The sequence below is a fragment of the Tenrec ecaudatus genome, chromosome 1 (genome assembly GCF_050624435.1).
Source record: "Tenrec ecaudatus isolate mTenEca1 chromosome 1, mTenEca1.hap1, whole genome shotgun sequence".
Taxonomy (NCBI): Eukaryota; Metazoa; Chordata; class Mammalia; order Afrosoricida; family Tenrecidae; genus Tenrec; species Tenrec ecaudatus.
The window spans coordinates 310,802,119-310,820,503 of record NC_134530.1 but is presented as its reverse complement, the minus strand read 5'-3'; the positions used below and the strand labels follow the sequence as shown (position 1 = coordinate 310,820,503).

At 44.1% G+C, this 18,385-nt stretch overlaps 2 protein-coding genes across 2 annotated transcripts; both read right to left on the bottom strand.

Annotated features, from left to right (window-relative positions):
• Window positions 1-165: 165 nt before the first annotated feature.
• Window positions 166-770, bottom strand: LOC142427862 (histone H2A type 1). The gene has a single exon (XM_075532982.1). It carries the CDS (start codon window positions 768-770, stop codon window positions 378-380), a length of 393 nt encoding a protein of 130 aa, XP_075389097.1. The 3' UTR covers window positions 166-377.
• Window positions 771-4,961: 4,191 nt separating this feature from the next.
• Window positions 4,962-5,273, bottom strand: LOC142427934 (histone H4). The gene has a single exon (XM_075533057.1). It carries the CDS (start codon window positions 5,271-5,273, stop codon window positions 4,962-4,964), a length of 312 nt encoding a protein of 103 aa, XP_075389172.1.
• Window positions 5,274-18,385: the final 13,112 nt, after the last annotated feature.

Below are 18,385 nucleotides of genomic sequence, written 5' to 3'. Positions count from 1 at the left end.
TTTCATGACCTTGTCTTTCTAGTTCAAGTAGTCCTTGAAAACTTCAGGAAGGTTTCCTAATTGCCATTTACACATCTATACAAAAAAAATACCTTTTAAGTATTTACAAATTAGTGAGTGCAGGTATAACTTTTGGCAGGTAGTGTATATCCTTCATACCTGTTGTTCCGGTACTAATTTTACCTAACCTTAAAATTACACTAGGTAAAAACGTGTTACCGTCCTTCCGTCCCATTCCAACTGTAAAGCGTTTTGAAATGGCAGCATTGAGACATTGAAGCAGCGCAGCACAGCTCACTCATGATAAAAGTGCGTGGCTCTGAAAAGAGCCTTTGGTTTGGATGGAGTTCTCAGTTGCTGCAGAGCAAGGTCATCTTTTACTTGCCCTTGGCCTTGTGGTGGCTCTCGGTCTTCTTGGGCAGCAGCACGGCCTGGATGTTGGGCAGGACGCCGCCCTGCGCGATGGTGACTTTGCCCAGCAGCTTGTTGAGCTCCTCGTCGTTGCGGATGGCCAGCTGCAGGTGGCGCGGGATGATGCGCGTCTTCTTGTTGTCGCGCGCCGCGTTGCCCGCCAGCTCCAGGATCTCGGCCGTCAGGTACTCCAGCACGGCCGCCAGGTACACGGGCGCGCCGGCCCCGACCCGCTCGGCGTAGTTGCCCTTGCGGAGCAGGCGGTGCACGCGGCCCACCGGGAACTGGAGCCCGGCGCGGGAGGATCGGGTCTTGGCCTTGGCGCGAGCCTTGCCGCCTTGCTTGCCGCGTCCAGACATGATGACTAGGAAAACTACGAGTTGCCTCCTTAATGAAGTCCAGTCACTGGTAGCGCTTTTTATACACATTGTTAGGCGCGAAAACGAAGCAATATCATTGGTTAAAAATTGCAACTTTATGTTAACCAATGGAAATACGCCGTTGAACTTGCTTTATTCTCATTGGACAAACCCTAGAGCAGACGTCACTCCGAATACAAGCAATCAGATGCAGCGTTTTAACTCATGTCTGATTTGCATAAGCTGCTCTTTGTACAGGAGGATACATTAACTCTTCAGTTCTCTTCCTGCCTCGCACTAAAGTCACATTTGAAAACCACTTTCATCACCAACATTGGAGCTGCCAACAGATATGCAAGTAGTATCCAGGATGTTCAGAGAATTTACCGAAATTACTTGAGACTACTTGCCATTGTTGTGTAACCAGGGAACTAGGTTTTTGTTATTGCCAGTAAACCTTGTACACCCATCTTGTGTTAAAGCGTGAAGCCCAGGTGAGATCAACTACAGTTAGTGAAGACAATTAGATCCGTGCTTACTGAAGAATTCTTGCCGCTGTCCATACTTCTTTACAAGTTGATGTGTTCCATGTACACTTCTGGAGAGCCTGGAGTTAGAAGCTTGCAGGTGCCTTGCTGTACCTAGGAATGTAGGCATCATTTTAAGGAATGCGCAAGGAAATTTTCTGATAGGTCCCTGGCATGGAAACCTTTACACTAGATAGGCATGAATGCCTAAACGTTTTGCTATTTATTCCTCTCATCAGCATTCTAATAAATGCTTTCGTAATTAATTTTCTGAAAGGCAACAGCCTTCAGCTCTTAATTTAGCACTGGTCTCTGATGTGCCAAGGATTAGAATGGGGCAGGGGAGCAAACAGTTTGATTTTAGCTTTTGCAGCTCCCCCAGGGTTGTCTCAGGATTTTTTGGTATCAGTTAAAGCAGTGGTTCTCAACCTGTGGGTCGTGACCCCCATGGGGGATTGAACAGCCCTTTCACAGGGGTCACCTAAAACCATCGTAAAACATAAATGTTTCAAATATATAATTACATAGTTTTTGTGATTAGTCACTGCTTTAGTTTTGTTTAATTATGTTGTTCGTAACAATGAAAATACATCCTGCATATCAGATATTTACATTACGATTCACAACAGTAGCACAATTATAGTTACGAAGTAGCAACAAAAATAAATTTTATGGACTCACCACAACATGAGGAACTGTATTAAAGGGTGGCGGCATTAGGAAGATTGAGAACCACTGCTTTAGAGTCTTTTCTGGGAAACTAAGAGTAATTTTGGGATAGACACTTGGAAGCTTATTCTAAATGTAGTTAATAAGTTAATAGTGGTGCTATAGTGGGTTTCTCCTTGAGTTGGATGAGAGTTTGAATCCACCAGCCATTTTTTGGGAGAAAGATGAGGCTTTCTACACCCCTACAGAGTTATAGCCTTAGAACCCCACAGGCACAGTTCTACTCTGATTCTATGCCAAGGAGTTTGGTTTGGACTCTGTCAGGAGTATCTTTGAGTCTAAAAATCAGTAAAAAGAAGTCAGCTTAAGAAGCCAGGGAGGGCGGGGGGGGGGGGGGGAGGGGGGAAGAGGACCTGATGCAAAGGTCTTAAGTGGAGAGCAAATGCTTTGAAAATGATTAGGGCAAAGAATGTACGGATGTGCTTTATACAATTGATGTATGTATATGTATGGATTGTGAAGAGTTGTATGAGCCCCTAATAAAATTTTTTAAAAAGAAAAAGAAGCTGTCAAGTCAGAGTTGGACAGCTAATATAAAGATCTGTGGTTCCCACCCACCAGTCACACTCCAGGAACAAAGATGAAGCTGTCTACTTTCCTGTAAATATTTACAGCTTCAGGGTTAACCTCAAGGTCAGCAGTTCTAAACTACCAGCCACTCCCAGGGAGAAAGAAGAGGCTTTGTACCAGAAAGTGTTACTACAGTCTTAAAACCCCACAGAGGCAGTTCCACCCTGCTTTCTAGGGCTACCATGGATTAGAGGGCGGGGGTGGGGTAGGGGTTTTTGAACCTGATAGAGGATCACTATGACTTGGAATCAATCTGATGGAGGGCATTGGTTTTTACCCTTCAGGTGAGCTAGGGAAATCTTTCCCAAACTAATAGTTCTTTGTTGTCTCCCCAAAGAGGCCTGTTGATCTACTTCCCCAAACCAACTGTTTTCTTAGAAACAAACCCCCCAAATAAACCAAAAATCATTTCAGAAATACATAACTCTGAATGCTTAATGTATAGGAAAGAGACCAGAAGGCCTTGGAATATGTTATTCCAGGGTGGTTTTTTTTTTTTTTTTTTTTTGTATTATCTAAAGTTTATGTTCAAAGAAATCTGTCTCCATCTTCTGGAGTATAAGGGAAGGAAAATGAATTTTGTCTTTTATTTTGATTTCTTCTACTTTCCCAATTTTCTGTGCTAGGATGAAAAAAATTTTACTCCCAAATAATGTACTTAGGTCTGGAAACCTTCAGCGTTTCTTACTCTAATCAATGCAACCACTGCTCATTAGAAATATGGGATTTTGTTTCCCTTTTTGGTTGTAATGTAGTAAAGTTTACATTCGAAATACTTGATTTGAGGAAGACTGCAATTTACAATAAAGTACCAGAGACTGCCAAAGTACAAACACATTTGTCATGGAAGGCCAGACAGAATGCCCCTTAGAGTCAAAGATGGTGAGACTTTGTCTTGCATCCTTTGGACATGATTTCAGAAGCCAGTTCCTAGCCCATGGCATCATGCTTGGTAAAGTAGAGGGCCAGCATCAAAGAGATGCTGTGAGATGGACTCAATCAGTGGCCGTGACAATGGGCTCAAACATTAAGAAAAATTATGAGGTTGGACCAGGACCTGGTGGTGCTTTGCTCGGTTACGTTTAGGGTTCCTATGAGTCAGGACAAACTAAAGAGCACCTGACACCAACAGTTAACATAATCCTTTCAGTCTCCATTGAGTTGATTCTGATTATTGACCTGCAATATAAAAAGCTTGGCCCTCAGGCATTGTGTTTGAAAGAGGATTACTCCTCCCCTAGCCTGTCCAGGCAGGGTGAGCCTCAGAGTCTTGCCTGAGTGTGCCCTTATTGGATATTAAAGTACCAAGATGACACCATCCTGAGTCCTATATCCAGACCAAAGCACAGGTGGTGGTGGTGGTGGCCAGTACCCATTCTGGAAATGTTACTGATCTCCAAAAGTGTACTTAGCCTAATCATGGTCCTTTTTCCTGCTTCCATAGCCCACCTTTGACAGTGATTATCTGTTGCCAGTTATCGTGTGATATAGTTCTTGTTTTTTCTATGTTCTACAATTAGCAACATGGCTATGAACCCTTTGGGCATCATTATGGCTTCATGGCAGTCCTCTTCATTCTGATGCGTTAGCTTTGACTTGTCTCTGGCCCGTTATTCCAAAGTGCAAACCAATGCTTCAAGCATAAACATGCAATTTCCATGTTTTAAAATGTTAACTAATTAATAAAGACCATCTCATTTAAATGCTTTAGATATGATAATGAATATAAACATTTGAATTTCTTTCCTCTTGTTTTCTCATGCTGTCTCCCTAATCATTGTTAATCCATTCATTATAAAATATAAACATTAGTTGATCAGAACTTTCTCAGCTGTTAATGCTATGCTTCCAGCTATCTCAGAAAACTTTACAGTTCAATTTTTTCTTTGCCTTTTGATGCCTGAGGCTAAGGCTACAAAATTGCTCTATAAAAGGGGCGTTGAAAGAAAAAACAGGTTCAGTATTACTCAACGCAACTCTTGTATTGATTTAAAAGCAAACCCAGTAAGGTGAGCTTGCCAAGTGGCAAAGGGTTAAAAAAACAAATCACGAAAAATGGGAGGCTGTGGGCAAAAATTAAAAAAAGGAAAGCAAGCCATGTACTAAATTAGCCCGTTTTGGGACACCAATTGAAGGTATTGTATAAAAGTTCACTGCCCTGGAGTAGTTAGAATTTGGTATTGCAGATGGTAAGCTATGGTTGCAGTCTTTAAGAAGCGCAGTCAGAGGGTTTCAACTGGCCCCCCCAGAATACAGCAATCTCATCACCAATCCGTATTTCACAGCTCCTTCAAATTGAAAGCTTAGGGGCCCTGAAAAGGGCCTTTAACGTTTAGCAACCTGCGGGAGCGCCAAAGAATGCTGCTCAGCCGCCGAAGCCGTAGAGGGTGCGTCCCTGGCGCTTGAGCGCGTAGACCACGTCCATGGCCGTGACCGTCTTGCGCTTGGCGTGCTCCGTGTAGGTGACGGCGTCGCGGATCACGTTCTCCAGGAACACCTTGAGGACGCCGCGCGTCTCCTCGTAGATGAGCCCCGAGATGCGCTTGACGCCGCCGCGCCGAGCCAGCCTGCGGATGGCGGGCTTGGTGATGCCCTGGATGTTGTCGCGGAGCACCTTGCGGTGCCGCTTGGCGCCGCCTTTGCCCAGACCCTTCCCGCCCTTGCCGCGACCAGACATCTTCTCTCAGAGAATTGAAGACTGCCTTTCGGGTGTTTGCAGTTCCCTTTTATATGCAATGTACTGCGGACCGGAGTGAGAACAGAAGGCTCTGGCGGGAAGAGCTTCTTGGTCAGGGGAGGGGCTGTGGGAGGAGTCAAAGTGGGTTGTCGTCCCTTTGGTTTCCGGTCTTTTTATTTATTTATTTATTTTAATCCTCAAAAGTCTGGGATATTTTTCCTCCTCCCCCAAACTCCTACCCCTCCTTTTCTGTTTCTCTACCACTTTTATTATTTAGTAAAACATGTGGACGATACGTTAAAAAATAAAAAGAGAGGAAAATACTAAAATCCTTGGTTTATTTACTAGATGTCTTTATACAGACACATTTATTTCTCACCTTTGGATTCCCCACTGTCATTGCGTAGTTTCCAATTCAGACCCAGAGCAAAAAATCATATCAATGTGATTGGAGGGGAGTGTGGAGTGGAGACCCAAGTCCATCTGTAGACAATTGGACATCCCCTTACAGTAGGGTCACAGGGAAGAAATGAGCCAGTCAGGGTGAAGTATAGCACCGATGAAACATACAACTTTCCTCTAATTCCTTAATGCTTCATCCTCCCACTATCATGAACCCCCCATTCTACCTTACAGATCTGGCTAGACCAGCGCATGTACATGGATACAGATAAGAGCTGGAAACACAGGGAATCCAGGACAGATAAACCCCTCAGGACCAATAATGAACTTAGTGATACCAGGAGGGGAAACGGAAGGTAGAGGAAGATAGAGGGAACCGATCACAATGATCTACATATAACCCCCTACTTGGGGGACGCACAACAGAAAAGTGAGTAAAGGGAGACATCGGTCAGTGTAAAACATTTAAACAATAATAATTTATAAATTATCAAGGTTCCGTGAAGGAGGGAAGGTGGGAGAGTAAGGGGGAAAAAAATGAGGAGCTGATACCAAGGGCTCAAGTAGAAAGAACATGGTTTGAAAATCATGACAACAAATGTACAAATCTGCTTGACGCCGTGGATATACATATCGATAATAATAAGAACTGTATGAGTCCCCAATTTAAAAAAAAAGAATGGTCATATCACCTATTTTCAAACATCCTCTGCTTGAGGGTGGTGCTTTTTATTTCTCCTTTCCCAGAGAGGTCAGAAAGAACGCCAGTGGAAGCTGAATTGATGTCAAGTCAAAAGAGCGCGTTTGTAAACCAGACTTCAGCAAACCATGTGTTTAGAATTTAAGCTGGGGTTACACCTATAAAATGGTCCCATGGGCTCTCCAAGGCTGTAATCTTTTTTTGTATATTTAAAAGCATTGCTGCCTTATAAAATGTGCTAATTACATGTCATAAAAACGGCTAAAGCCAAAGTAAAAAAGAAATAATGAAAATATTCAAACTAACAACACTCCAAATCCCCACTCCTTGCTTCAGTGTGTAACTGAATCACTTGTCTCTTCTGACCAAGCAGAAGCAAATGGCTTGTTAATCAGACTTCCTTCGGTTAAGCTTTGCTTTTCTAAGGCCCTACACTCTGGCCTGCCCTCAACTTGAGTCTGCTGTTGGGTTGCTAAATGCCATCCAGTTGGTTCTGACGCAGTGACCTTGTGGGCAACAGAAGGAAAGTGCCCCGTCTGGTACCATCCTCACAATCATTGTTATTGTGAGCCTGCTGTTGCAGCCACTGAGCCAAGCCACGTCATTGAAGGTCTTCTAGTTTGTCAGAGACCTCCTACCAAGCATGATGTCCTGTTCCAGGGAATGGTCTCTCCTGAGAGCGTGTCGAAGTAGTGTGATGTGTCACCATCCTCATTTTTTTAAAGATTATTTCAAAGTGTAACATATACTGTTCATAATTCAGATAGATTATAATGAAGGTTGTGCTTTCATAATTTTCCAAGTCTGTGTACACCGTCCTCATTTTTAAAGGAGTATTCTGGTTGTACTTTCTCCAAGAACAATTAGTTTGTTCTGGAAGGTCATGGTACTCTCGATATTCTATGCCTACACCATATTTCAAATGGAATCAATTCGCCATCTCTGAAGTCATAACTCTTCAATAGGAAACAATTATAACAAGTTATAATAAGCATAGAAGTATTTTCTAAGCTTTTTTAGTTTCTGAGATTGGTAGACCAAACATGAAGCCAAACTCACTGCCATAGGATCAATTCACACTCTTGGTGATCCTGTAAGAGAGGGTAGTACTGTCCCTGTGAGTTTTGGAGACTGTAACCCTGACTGATCTGTACTAGAAGGAAGGTCTGAATGCTCCTTAGAGGAAAGGATGGCAAGACTTAGTCTTACATCTTCTGAAGACGAGGCTTTCTTCTCAGTCCAGAGTTGCAGTCTCAGAGCCCGGCAGAGCCAGTTCTACCCTGCCCTACCTGGTCACCAGGACTCAGAAGTGACTGGATGGCAGTGTGGACCTTATCACCTTATCCTTCGATACAAGTTGTTGAGCGTCGCCACTTTCTATACATTTTCAGATTGGCCTCAGACATAGTCTTGACTTCCTAGTACTGCTGTGAGAGAAATACCCCACGTGGGTTGAGAGCTTTCATTTGGTACCTTTCTATTTTCTCCCATCTGATTCCCAGCCTCAGAAACCCCGTGTAAGAGTCGCTAGTGGTTGGAATGAACTTGGTGGAAGTGGGGTTTTGTTGTTGTTAATTTATTATTAAGTGGGAGTGAATACATGTATCATTCCATATTTCAATGATGTCAAGCAGAATTGTCCAATTACTACCACAATCAGTTTTCAAACATTCTTTTGTGTCCTGGACTCCTTGACATCCTCTCCCTTTTATCCATCACCAACACTGTACCCCAGCCCCTGCCCCTACCACCTCAACTCCTAGTCTACTTGTTGTCCCAATAGGTCCATCAGTCTTGGGTTTCGTATACTGAAACACAGAACAACACATAACACAACAAGAGGGTGACTTCCACTGATAAAATACCTCTAAAATACACCCCTCTTATAAAAAATCATTTTATTGGGGGCTTTTAGAGCTTTTATCATAATCCATGTACACATACGTCCATTGTGTCAAGATCATTTGTACATGTTGCCATCATCATTTCCAAAACATTTTCTTTCTAATTGAGCCCTTGTTATCAGCTCATTTCCACCACCCCTAATACACCCTCAGTTGTCTTGTATAAACAGAAAGAGTGTAAACTTTTGCATCAGAACTCAAACAATGTAATGGAATATTTAATAATTGGAGTTTTGATAACTATTTCCTCGGTGCATCCAAATCTTGAAGAGATTCCAAAGCACAGCAAACCTTTAGGACCACATAGAATTGTTCTGTTTGATTTCCGTGGCTGTCTTTCCCACTGAGTACCTGGTGCTTCAAGTCACCAGACTGTCAGGTGGCAATTCTTAGACATATTTTCTCACAGTACACCATCCTAAGCAACTAGGATTGCTCTCCTGACCTGTCATGAATAAGCACGTTTTTGTTTGTGTAAATTTCCATAGGCCTGATTATTTTAACCCCCAACCCCAAATCATCCAACAGTTATTTAAATCTTCTCTTGGGTGTTGAGCTACACCCAGGCTTCTCAAAATTCCATCTCTTTGACGACTTCTTCCTTGATATCATGTCTCTCCATCTGACCCAGTTTCCCTCTGCACTGCGTACCCATGGCAGCCCGCCCCTCATCCTGAAGCATCATCTCCACCTTCCTCCTGTTTGCCTTCACAGCCCACAGCACCTCCAGCTGGATTCTCAAAGTGGCTGTTTCACGTTGCTGGAGCAGATCCTCCAAAATATTCTCAGAAAGGGAGTGTGGTATTCGAATTTCATGCAAGGTCAATTTGAACATGTCTCTAATTCATGCTCACGTGTGACTGGGTATAGAAAGAATTCCAGGTTGAATTTTGACTTCCTCGCATTGGAAGCCATTTTTCTACTGTCTTCCAGCATCGAGTGCTGGTCTTGAGCAGTTAGTTATCGTGGTGACTGATTTGCTGGCCTGTTTTTATTCTCTCTGCAATATGTTAGGATCCCCTGTTTCCTCCATAGTAAGGCATATACAAGATTACTTTTATAAATGACTATTTAGTGATTCCTGAATATCTAGATATTAATTTTGGTCAGTGCTGTGAATTGCACCTGATATTTTTTCAGTTTATCATCCTTCCTATTTTCTTTTCTTCTTTGAAGTAATATTATTTTGATATTGTAATTCCAACCTTTTTCTCTCGTATTCTCTTTGGGTTTTTCCTGTGTCATCACGACCTTTCTGTTCAATTTACCTACACTTATTTTATAACTCGTTATCTAGTTATTTAATTTTTCATTTATGACAATATATTTTAAATGCTTTTCATAAAAGGCTGCTCTTGTGGTCTCCCATCTGTCTGAGAATATTAATATTGGTTTATTCTTACCATGTTCTTCTTATAGAACTTTGTTCCACCTTGCCCTTCTCCCCGCAAAAGAAATCGGCTTGTAGCTAACAGATTCCTGGGCACCACGGGCAATAATTCTGATGTAACAGCCTGGACCCAGGCCTAGGAATTGCAGTTTTTCCAAGTGCCCCCACCTGTTGTGACAGCTGGGCTCTCTAGAGAAGCAAGAGCAATGACGCGTATGTGAATGTTTATCAAGAAAGGGCTGATGCAGAAGGGAGTGGGTAAGTTGGAGTCCATGGTCAGGTGTAAGCTACCTCCTGACTTCTGTGGCTGCAGGGGCTGGTGAACAGGAAGCAGAAAGATAAAACAGGAAGACAACAGGCTGGTGGCTAGAGACCAGCTGAATGAATCCCAGGTCAGCAGTCCACTGCTCTTGGGAGGTGCAGGTGATATGCCGGGAAGTTTGCAAGTCAGATGCAGGCCCAAGATCCAGCAGGAGAAGAAAGCTCTGCTCTGCGTGTAGGCCAGACTCTGAAGGACGCCCCTGCAATGGTCAAGACTGTGATCTGATTGGCTGCTTCTCTCTCAGAAGATCCCATCATGCCATTGGCCACACTGTTAGATCACATCATGGGAGCATCCTGGCCCACTCAACTTCACATACAGTCTAACTATCACCTTATATTTGCACAGAGGAGAACATCTTTTTACTTACTAATAGGAACTTCAGAAGTACAAACTATAAAAGGGTGGGGAAGCATACATTTGATTACCAGCAGCTGTTCATTTGCTGGTTGACAAAGTTAATAGGTAAAGAAGTGGTCGCTAATATTACAAGGTCAAAATTCCACAAACTAACATATTGAGAATACAATGTACTCCCACGTGCACCAGCCCCAAACTGCACAGCCCTAGTAAGAATGTGGGCAAAGGACAGGAAACATCAGAGCACACAAACTGACATTCAGACAGCTTAGAAACATCCAGACAGACTCTTGAAAGACAGGGAAGACACAGAGAGGTTTCATGCAGCAGTAAAAGTTATAAGCTAGTTGTCCATAGGTCAACTTTGTTGGATCTTAAAGTCCTAATGATATAACTAGAGGCATAAGAATATACAGTCCACCACTAAGGGAATTTAAAATATATTTGCGCAAAATGGAAGTGTCCCTACTGCAAAACTACATTCCAGGAGACTTTAGTGGACAAACTCCAGGATCTGCTCATGTCCTACACCTGCATATTCCTACAAACGGTGTGAGGCCCCCTCATATACCCGATAGACACAGTGCCTACACCCATGGTCTTCAGCAATTTTGAGGACGGAGCTGGAACAGCTGGTGGTTCCTGATGTTTTCTGTAGGATTGCTATGACCGGGACAGACTGGACAGCAGCTCACAGCACCAAGTATAACCCCAACGAGGCCCAATAAATACATGGGAAATGGCAGTAGATGTCAGGAGAGGAATGGCAATGGGGCATGGAGACCACAGGGGATGAATCTTGCAGTGCTGTAGGAAAGACCCATCAGGGACAGGCCACACTGGGAGACCGGAGCTGGGAAAGCAAGTCTACAGAGATCTAGCTCAGCCAACTGGTGTGATTTCTCATCCCTCCTGGACCTTGCACATAGCCCATGCTCAGTGAATGCTCAGGTCCCCGTCCTTCACATGGCCCGAGGCCCTTGTAGAAATGCTTCTGAAGGTTGGTCTTCTCTGTCATTCCCCATGCCACATTGTATTCAGTCAAACATGCCACAACCCCTTTAACATACCCTGTTTGGGCTTGAAATATGAGATTTCCCCGGGCTTTGCTAAGTCTCACCCAATGGGGCAGTCCTGGGAGTCTCCTAGGATACGGTCTCTGCCTGCCCAAGGGAGAAGCCCCACATCATCCTCTGGGCTCATTGATCACAGTGCACTTGAGCTTTCTCTTGATTTCTTCGTACCGTACACTCAGTTTTACAACCTAGGGGCCAGGACTGAAGTCCATTTCAACCCAGAGGACCAACACCAGACCAAGACAAACACAGAGATATTCTATCTTGTGAGACCGCGGGCTTCAGCCACACACCCCCAGTTTGGGGTCAAGGTGTCCTGTGAGAGATCTCATGGTGTCTGGCTGGCTACGCATCTCCTCTGGAAAAAGGTGTCACTCTCTGGGCTTGCTTTCTCGTGTCAGTTGAAATAAAATAGAAGGAAGCATGAGAGTTGAGGTGGTTTATTGGGCCAACCTGGCTGATAAACACACGTGGTACTAATTGAAGGGCAGAGAGATAAATGCTCGGTGAGCCTCGCCTTTCTTGTCTCTTGCTCTTTGATCATTGGACCAGTGTGTGGCTGCCTTGCTTGTTCTGTGCCTCAATTTGCAAGCTACACTACTTGTGGGACACCTAACCCATGGACTGTGTTGCTGTAACTTGAGGTTCCCTCAAGACCCGCTTCACCGCACCATTGGAATTTACATCTCTTGAGTCGGGGACTGTCGGGCCCTGTCATCTGGCTGACTGTTGGTGACCTGCCTTGCTGTTTGCTGCCTGTGCCTGGATAGCCTGAATCGCTCTACGGAGGACTACCCGGCGGTCTCACAACTGCCAGTGTCTCACAACTCTCTCACAGGAGTGAGTTGCACTGAGTCATTTGTACTGCTTTATAATTTAACTGTTTCTTTTTTTATGTTATCTATCTGCATAAATATATATAATTATTAGCATTCGGTTTTGTTTCTCAAGAGAACCCTGTCTAACACAATACCCTCCCTCAAGTGTGATGAATTAGCTCAGTAAATAGTTAAATAATAACTGGGCAGCATTAGTAAAATTCTAAATCTTACTTCCTTTGTCTCTCTCTGGAATCTACGTCCTACCGGGGAAGGAACTTAGGTATGCTTTATCCACTGCTCTATCTCCAGGACCCAGAAAAGTCCGACACACAGTAGTGGCTCAACATGTGTGCACAAAATGAATTACTGAAAAATGAAGTATAAAACTGTGCCATATCAAATTTTGCCTCTAGAGGGCGATAGTCCCCACAAAATAGAATTTATTCGTTCCCATTTGAAATCATTGTAAAACCTGCTTCAAAGAATGCTCACCCCAAACCCTTTATTTCTCCTTTTATTGTTGGATGCTCTGCTTTGATACTAGTTCAGAAACACGGATTGTGTTAGGCCGGGTTGACTAAATCCAGAAACATCCATCTATGTATAAGAAAGAGCTTTGTATCAAAAAGTAAGTTTACGTTGAAAAAACATCCCATCCCAGTCCAGATCAAGTCCATAAGCCTGATATTAGCCCTTATGTCTGATACTAACTAGCCCATACGTTCCTCTTCAGAAACAGCACATGCAATAATGCCAAATCCAGAAAGATCACAGGCCACTGGGATGGAAGTCTTGTGGTTCCAAGGCTCTGAGAAGTATCGTAGCACTGGCTCCTCCCGCTTTCTAAGTGCCTGCTCCACAGGACAGTGAAGCAGTGTGGGGCCCGCCTCCAGGAAGACGGAGAGGAAGTTCCCAGAAATCTCATGAGAAGGCCACGCCCACAAAGAGGCATCATCAGCCTGTGACCTGATTGACAGGCTATTTCCGCCCCTTCATGTTTTCTTTTTTCCCCACCTTCACTCAGTATCCTCAAGTTGACACAAGATTATTTAGCTACCCCATGGATGGATTTTCTTTGTCATCAATTAAGTGTCTGGCAAATTGCGAAATTCTGCAGAAAAGCTATAAATGTGATGTAACTGAACCTTTTATTTAGGAATCTTGTGGCTTAGCTGGTCAAAGCACATGTCCAGTAAATGGGAGCTCCTGGGTTCAAATCCCAGTGGTGTCTACTTAATTGGATTTTGTGTTTTCAATGGTATGTTGGGGTGATTTTAAAAACCATAGCTCTTGAGCAGTTGTACTAACTTTCAGTCATGAAGAGTCTATTCCTAGGGAATAAGATCTACAATTTGAGGGGTTGAGATGAGGAGAAAAGTAATAAATTTCCTCGAGCTGATCGGCAAACAAAGATTTGCAGGATGTGGAGGGAAGAAACACAGAAAACACATATTTACAATGGTCTTAGGATCCGAGCCATGTGGTTGGAAGGCGTGCCAGCCCCCACCACTAATCATGGGTTCAGTAAGTCCAATTGTACAGTTGAGATATATATTATAATATAGTCATAGAGAGCATGAGAGATAGAAGAGAGATTGAAATAATGGAATCAGACACATTTCATGGTAGCATGCTCACCTCCTGAATGGCCATGATCTTACTGGCCAGCTCCCCGCACAGCGTGGGCTGAGTCGAGGTAAGGCGGGGAGACCCTGCAGCCGCCTGGAGACCTGGCAGGAGGCTGGAGGACCCCGTTTCTTGCTAATCCAGGGTTATATCTACTCGGGGGAAGTGATTACAGGTAACCACAAGTCACAGGAAGAGGCAGTACAATAAGCATACACATTATAGGAAGGGGATGTACAATGGGTATAGGCCTAGCAGGAAGGGGATGAGCTAGGGGTGACAAGATAGGAAGAGGAGGAACTAGAGGTATACATGTGACAAGGGCAGACCCTAGATTCATGGTGGCAGCCTAATCTTGGCCACCCTTGGGTGGGCTTGCCCTCTCTGGGGTCTCCTACAAGGAAACAGACAATTACTATCCTTATCAGAAGGGAGTGGGCCCTACTTGTGGGATAAACAGTGGTGACTGCTTGCTCTAGAGGGCTGATAACCCTTAGGGAGAATGACCCCTGATCTACTTCTGATGACCTCCAAGTGTATTGTCATTCGCAAGCAGCAAGTTTGGCATATATTTGGGGGAGACAGCATGGGAGAAATCCCTCTGTTTCCCACAGAGACACCCTCAGGCGGGCCCACCTACATGCAGGTATGCCCACATACGAGTACCCAGCATGAAGACTCTTACCCATGCCACACCATACTTCAAGACAAAATTTCATTTATATGTAATTGGAAATAAATATTTCACAACAGAATTACATATTGGTGCCCGGCTATCAAAAGAGATAGTGTCGGGGTCTTAAAGGCTTGAAGGTGAACAAGCGGCCATCTAGCTCAGAAGCAAAAAAGCCCACATGGAAGAAGTACATCAGTCAGTGCGATCACGAGGTGCCAAAGGGACCAGGTATAAGGCATCATGCAAAAAAAAAGATATATATGTGTGTATATGTGTGTATGTATGTGTGTGTATATGTGTGTATACACATGGGGACATATTGAATGAAGGGGGAAGTGCAGAGTAGAGACCCAAGGCCCAAGTGTCAGCCAATGGAGATCCCCTCATAGAGGGGTTTAGGAGAGGAGATGGGTTAATTAGGGTGCGAGGTAGTACTGATGAAGAGCACAGCTTTCCCCCAGATCCTGGATGCTTCCTCTCCCCAACTACCATGATCCGAATTCTACCTTGCAGGGCTGGATAGGGCAGAGGTTGTACACTGATACATATGAGGGCTGGAGGCACAGGGAATCCAGGGTGGATGATACCTTCAGGATCAAGGGTGTGAGAGGCGATGCTGAGTGGAGGGCGAGTGGGTTGGAAAGGGGGAACTGATTACAAGGATCCACATGTGACCTCCTCCCTGGGAGAGGGACGGCAGAGAAGGGAGGGAAGGGAGACTCCGGATGGGGCAAGGTATGACCAAATAACGATGTATAAATTACCAAGGGCACATGAAGGAGGGGGGAGCGGGGACGGAGGGGAAAAAAAAGAGGACCTGATGCAAAGGGCTTAAGTGGAGAGCAAATGCTTTGAGAATGATTGGGGCAGGGAATGTATGGATGTGCTTTATACAATTGATGTATGTATATGTATGGATTGTGATAAGAGTTGTATGAGTCCCTAATAAAATGTAAAAAAAAAGAAAATAGGAGGAAAAAAAAGAAAATGATTAGGGCAAAGGATGTACAGATGTGCTTTATACAATTGATGTATGTGTATGTATGGACTGTGATAAGAGTTGTATGAACCCCTAATAAATTGTTTTAAAAAAAGACATATTGTGTTGTGATTAATCACTATGCTTTAATCATGTTCAATTTGTAACAATGAGAATACTTTCTGCATAAAACTATTTACATTACTATTCATAACAGTAGCAAAATGACAGTTATTAAGTAGCAGCGAAAATAATTTTATGGTTGGGGGGGTCACCACCACATGAGGAACTGTATTAAAGTGTCGAGGCATTAGGAAGGCTGAGAACCACTCCTGTGAGGGGATTTCTATGTTTTCAAGTGTTTCTTTGATTTAATTGAGCCTACCCAGATAAACCAGGATAATCTTGATTTGTTTCTACTTTAATTCTAGTTTCTAATCTCCATTGGAAGAGCTACCCAGAACTCACAGACAATATTCATGGTTGAAGAGTTTATTGAGGAAATTGACAGATTGTAATGCAAGTGAGAAATGCTTGGGATGATTGTTTATCAGGACATGTTACAAAGTTCTTTCGGGTCGACTGGTAAATGCCCAATGGCTCATATACTCCACTGTAAATCTCAGCTGAAAGCTGAGTGGATCAAGTCAGTGGATCAGCAAATCCAGCTTCCTGAAATAAGTATTCAAGGGCACACCATTCTGCAAGCCAGCTAATGCACAAACACACTCAGCCTGATACTGGTCTATTGTCGATCACGGAGAGATTAAAATGCAGCCCTTACAGAATATAAGACACTCAAGCCGTAACTTTAGTATTCTTACGACAGGTCAGCATGCTGAGCTGTTCAGTGACCATGAGATCTACTTGCTTCTTTTGAAACTTTAAAATATACCATCAACGTTTTGCCTAAAGGACTTTTGTAGAAAATAATTCCTATTTTTAATCTCGCTAAGGACACCGTCTCAATCTTATTCAGTTTCCTTTTAAAAAAGGACCTATCTTTAAAACTCTTAAGTTGTTTTTCAAGGAGAAAAAAAGGGGGGTAGGTGGGTGTTAAACCTTTTAAAAGTAAGTAGACTCTAACCAGATGAACAGTTAGGCCATGTTTGGGTTGAGACTTAAATGACTGCATCTGTTGTGATTTTTCTGAGAGTTCATGTGAAGTAACCGCATCCACTGGAGACGAACTTGGACGGAATTGGAAAACTCCACTTGTCTGCGGAGTGGCCGCTATGGGGATCGAACCAAACGCGGTCACAGGCCTATGCAGAGAGCAACTCTTCCTTTTACCCCTTAGAAATGATGCCCAACTAACGTCGGCGGCTGTTCTTGGTTAAAAGCGTACATGTTGCTTCTCTTTTTTCTGTTGTCTCGGGTTGCTGCTTTTGTTGTTTTTCTTCCTTGCCCGGGGGGGGGGGGGGAGAGAGAATACGTCCACCGGCGGCACATTTGAATCTTGCCTTTTCAAGGGAAAACTTGTCGATATTGATGGGAAAGAGAAGGTTTCCATGAACGATGAACGTCCGCGAAGGATGTTTCCTTCCTCCTATTCAGAGAATTCCCAGAGCAAACGCTCCGAGCTTGAGATCGCGGCCCCTGGAAACCTTTCGGGCCTGGAAGGGTACCCCGCCAGGGCTGGGCACCCTCAAATGTCAGCTGTGCTTGTAGTAGCCCCACCCCCGCCATCCCCGGACACCCCCACCCCCTTCTCTGTTTTCCTGGAAAGTCCCTGCCGCGGCGCTGCAGCTGCAGTCACTGGGCACATGGGGGCGCGCCAGTGCCGGCTGGCGTCCGCTGGGAGAAGAGGCCTTGCGGAGGCATCTCCGGAGCCTGGGACTCTTTCTTGGGCAAAGCCAAGACTCTCAAATCAGTGACAAAGGGAAGTCGAGGCCAGGACACTTCTGGAGTCAGAGACGGCTCTGTGAAAGGGGGAACCTCCCGAGTCTCCTGAAACTAGGAAGAAGGAATAGGCTGTCCACTTCTGAGGGATTGACACTAAAAACGCCATGAATAGCCCAGAATATTGTTTGATGCAATGCCAGAAGATGAACCCCTCAAAGCAAGAATGGGAAAGCAGAGGCGACCTCAATGACATGGATTGAGTTAGGCGCTCGGGTTCTTCATTGGCTATTGGGGCATGACTCAAAACGAGAAGAAATCGCTGCCAGCAGTCCTTAATAATCCGAACATGGAACGTACAAAGCAGGAATCTATGAAATGTGGAAGTTTAGCAAAAAGGTAATGCATGAAGATTGACATATGGGGCATCAGTGAGCTCGATGGGCTGGTCTGAGCCATTTTGAGTCAGTCAATCCTATGGTTCCACCATGCCGGAAATGACCAAATCAAGAGGAAGAGAGTCCCACCCATTGTCAAGAGAAACATTTCAAGATCTATCTATGCTGTCTGTGAGAGGACATCGATATGCTTGCTAAGAAGACCAGTTGATACTATTCATCAAATTTATGCATCAGCCTCTAAAGCCAGTTATGAAGAAATTGAAGAATCCTATTGATTTGTTCCATCTGAAACTGAGGAAACATGTAACAACAAAGATGCATTGGTGAATTGCTGGAAATTGGAATGTGGAAGTTGGGAACAAAGGGAAGAATCAGTAGTTGGGAAAGATGGCCTTGAGGACACAAGAGCAGCTCGTGATCACATGGTAGCATTTTGCAAGACCAATGATTTCGTGGAAAATACCTCTTTCCAACAATGTAACAACAGTGAACTGAGCCAAATGGATACACAGGACAAATGGAGCTGGGTGGAAGACACAGGAATGAAGTTGGCCGCATCTGTGGGAAGGGATGAAGGAGAAGCTCCTTATCATCAACCCAAACAGGACCAGAG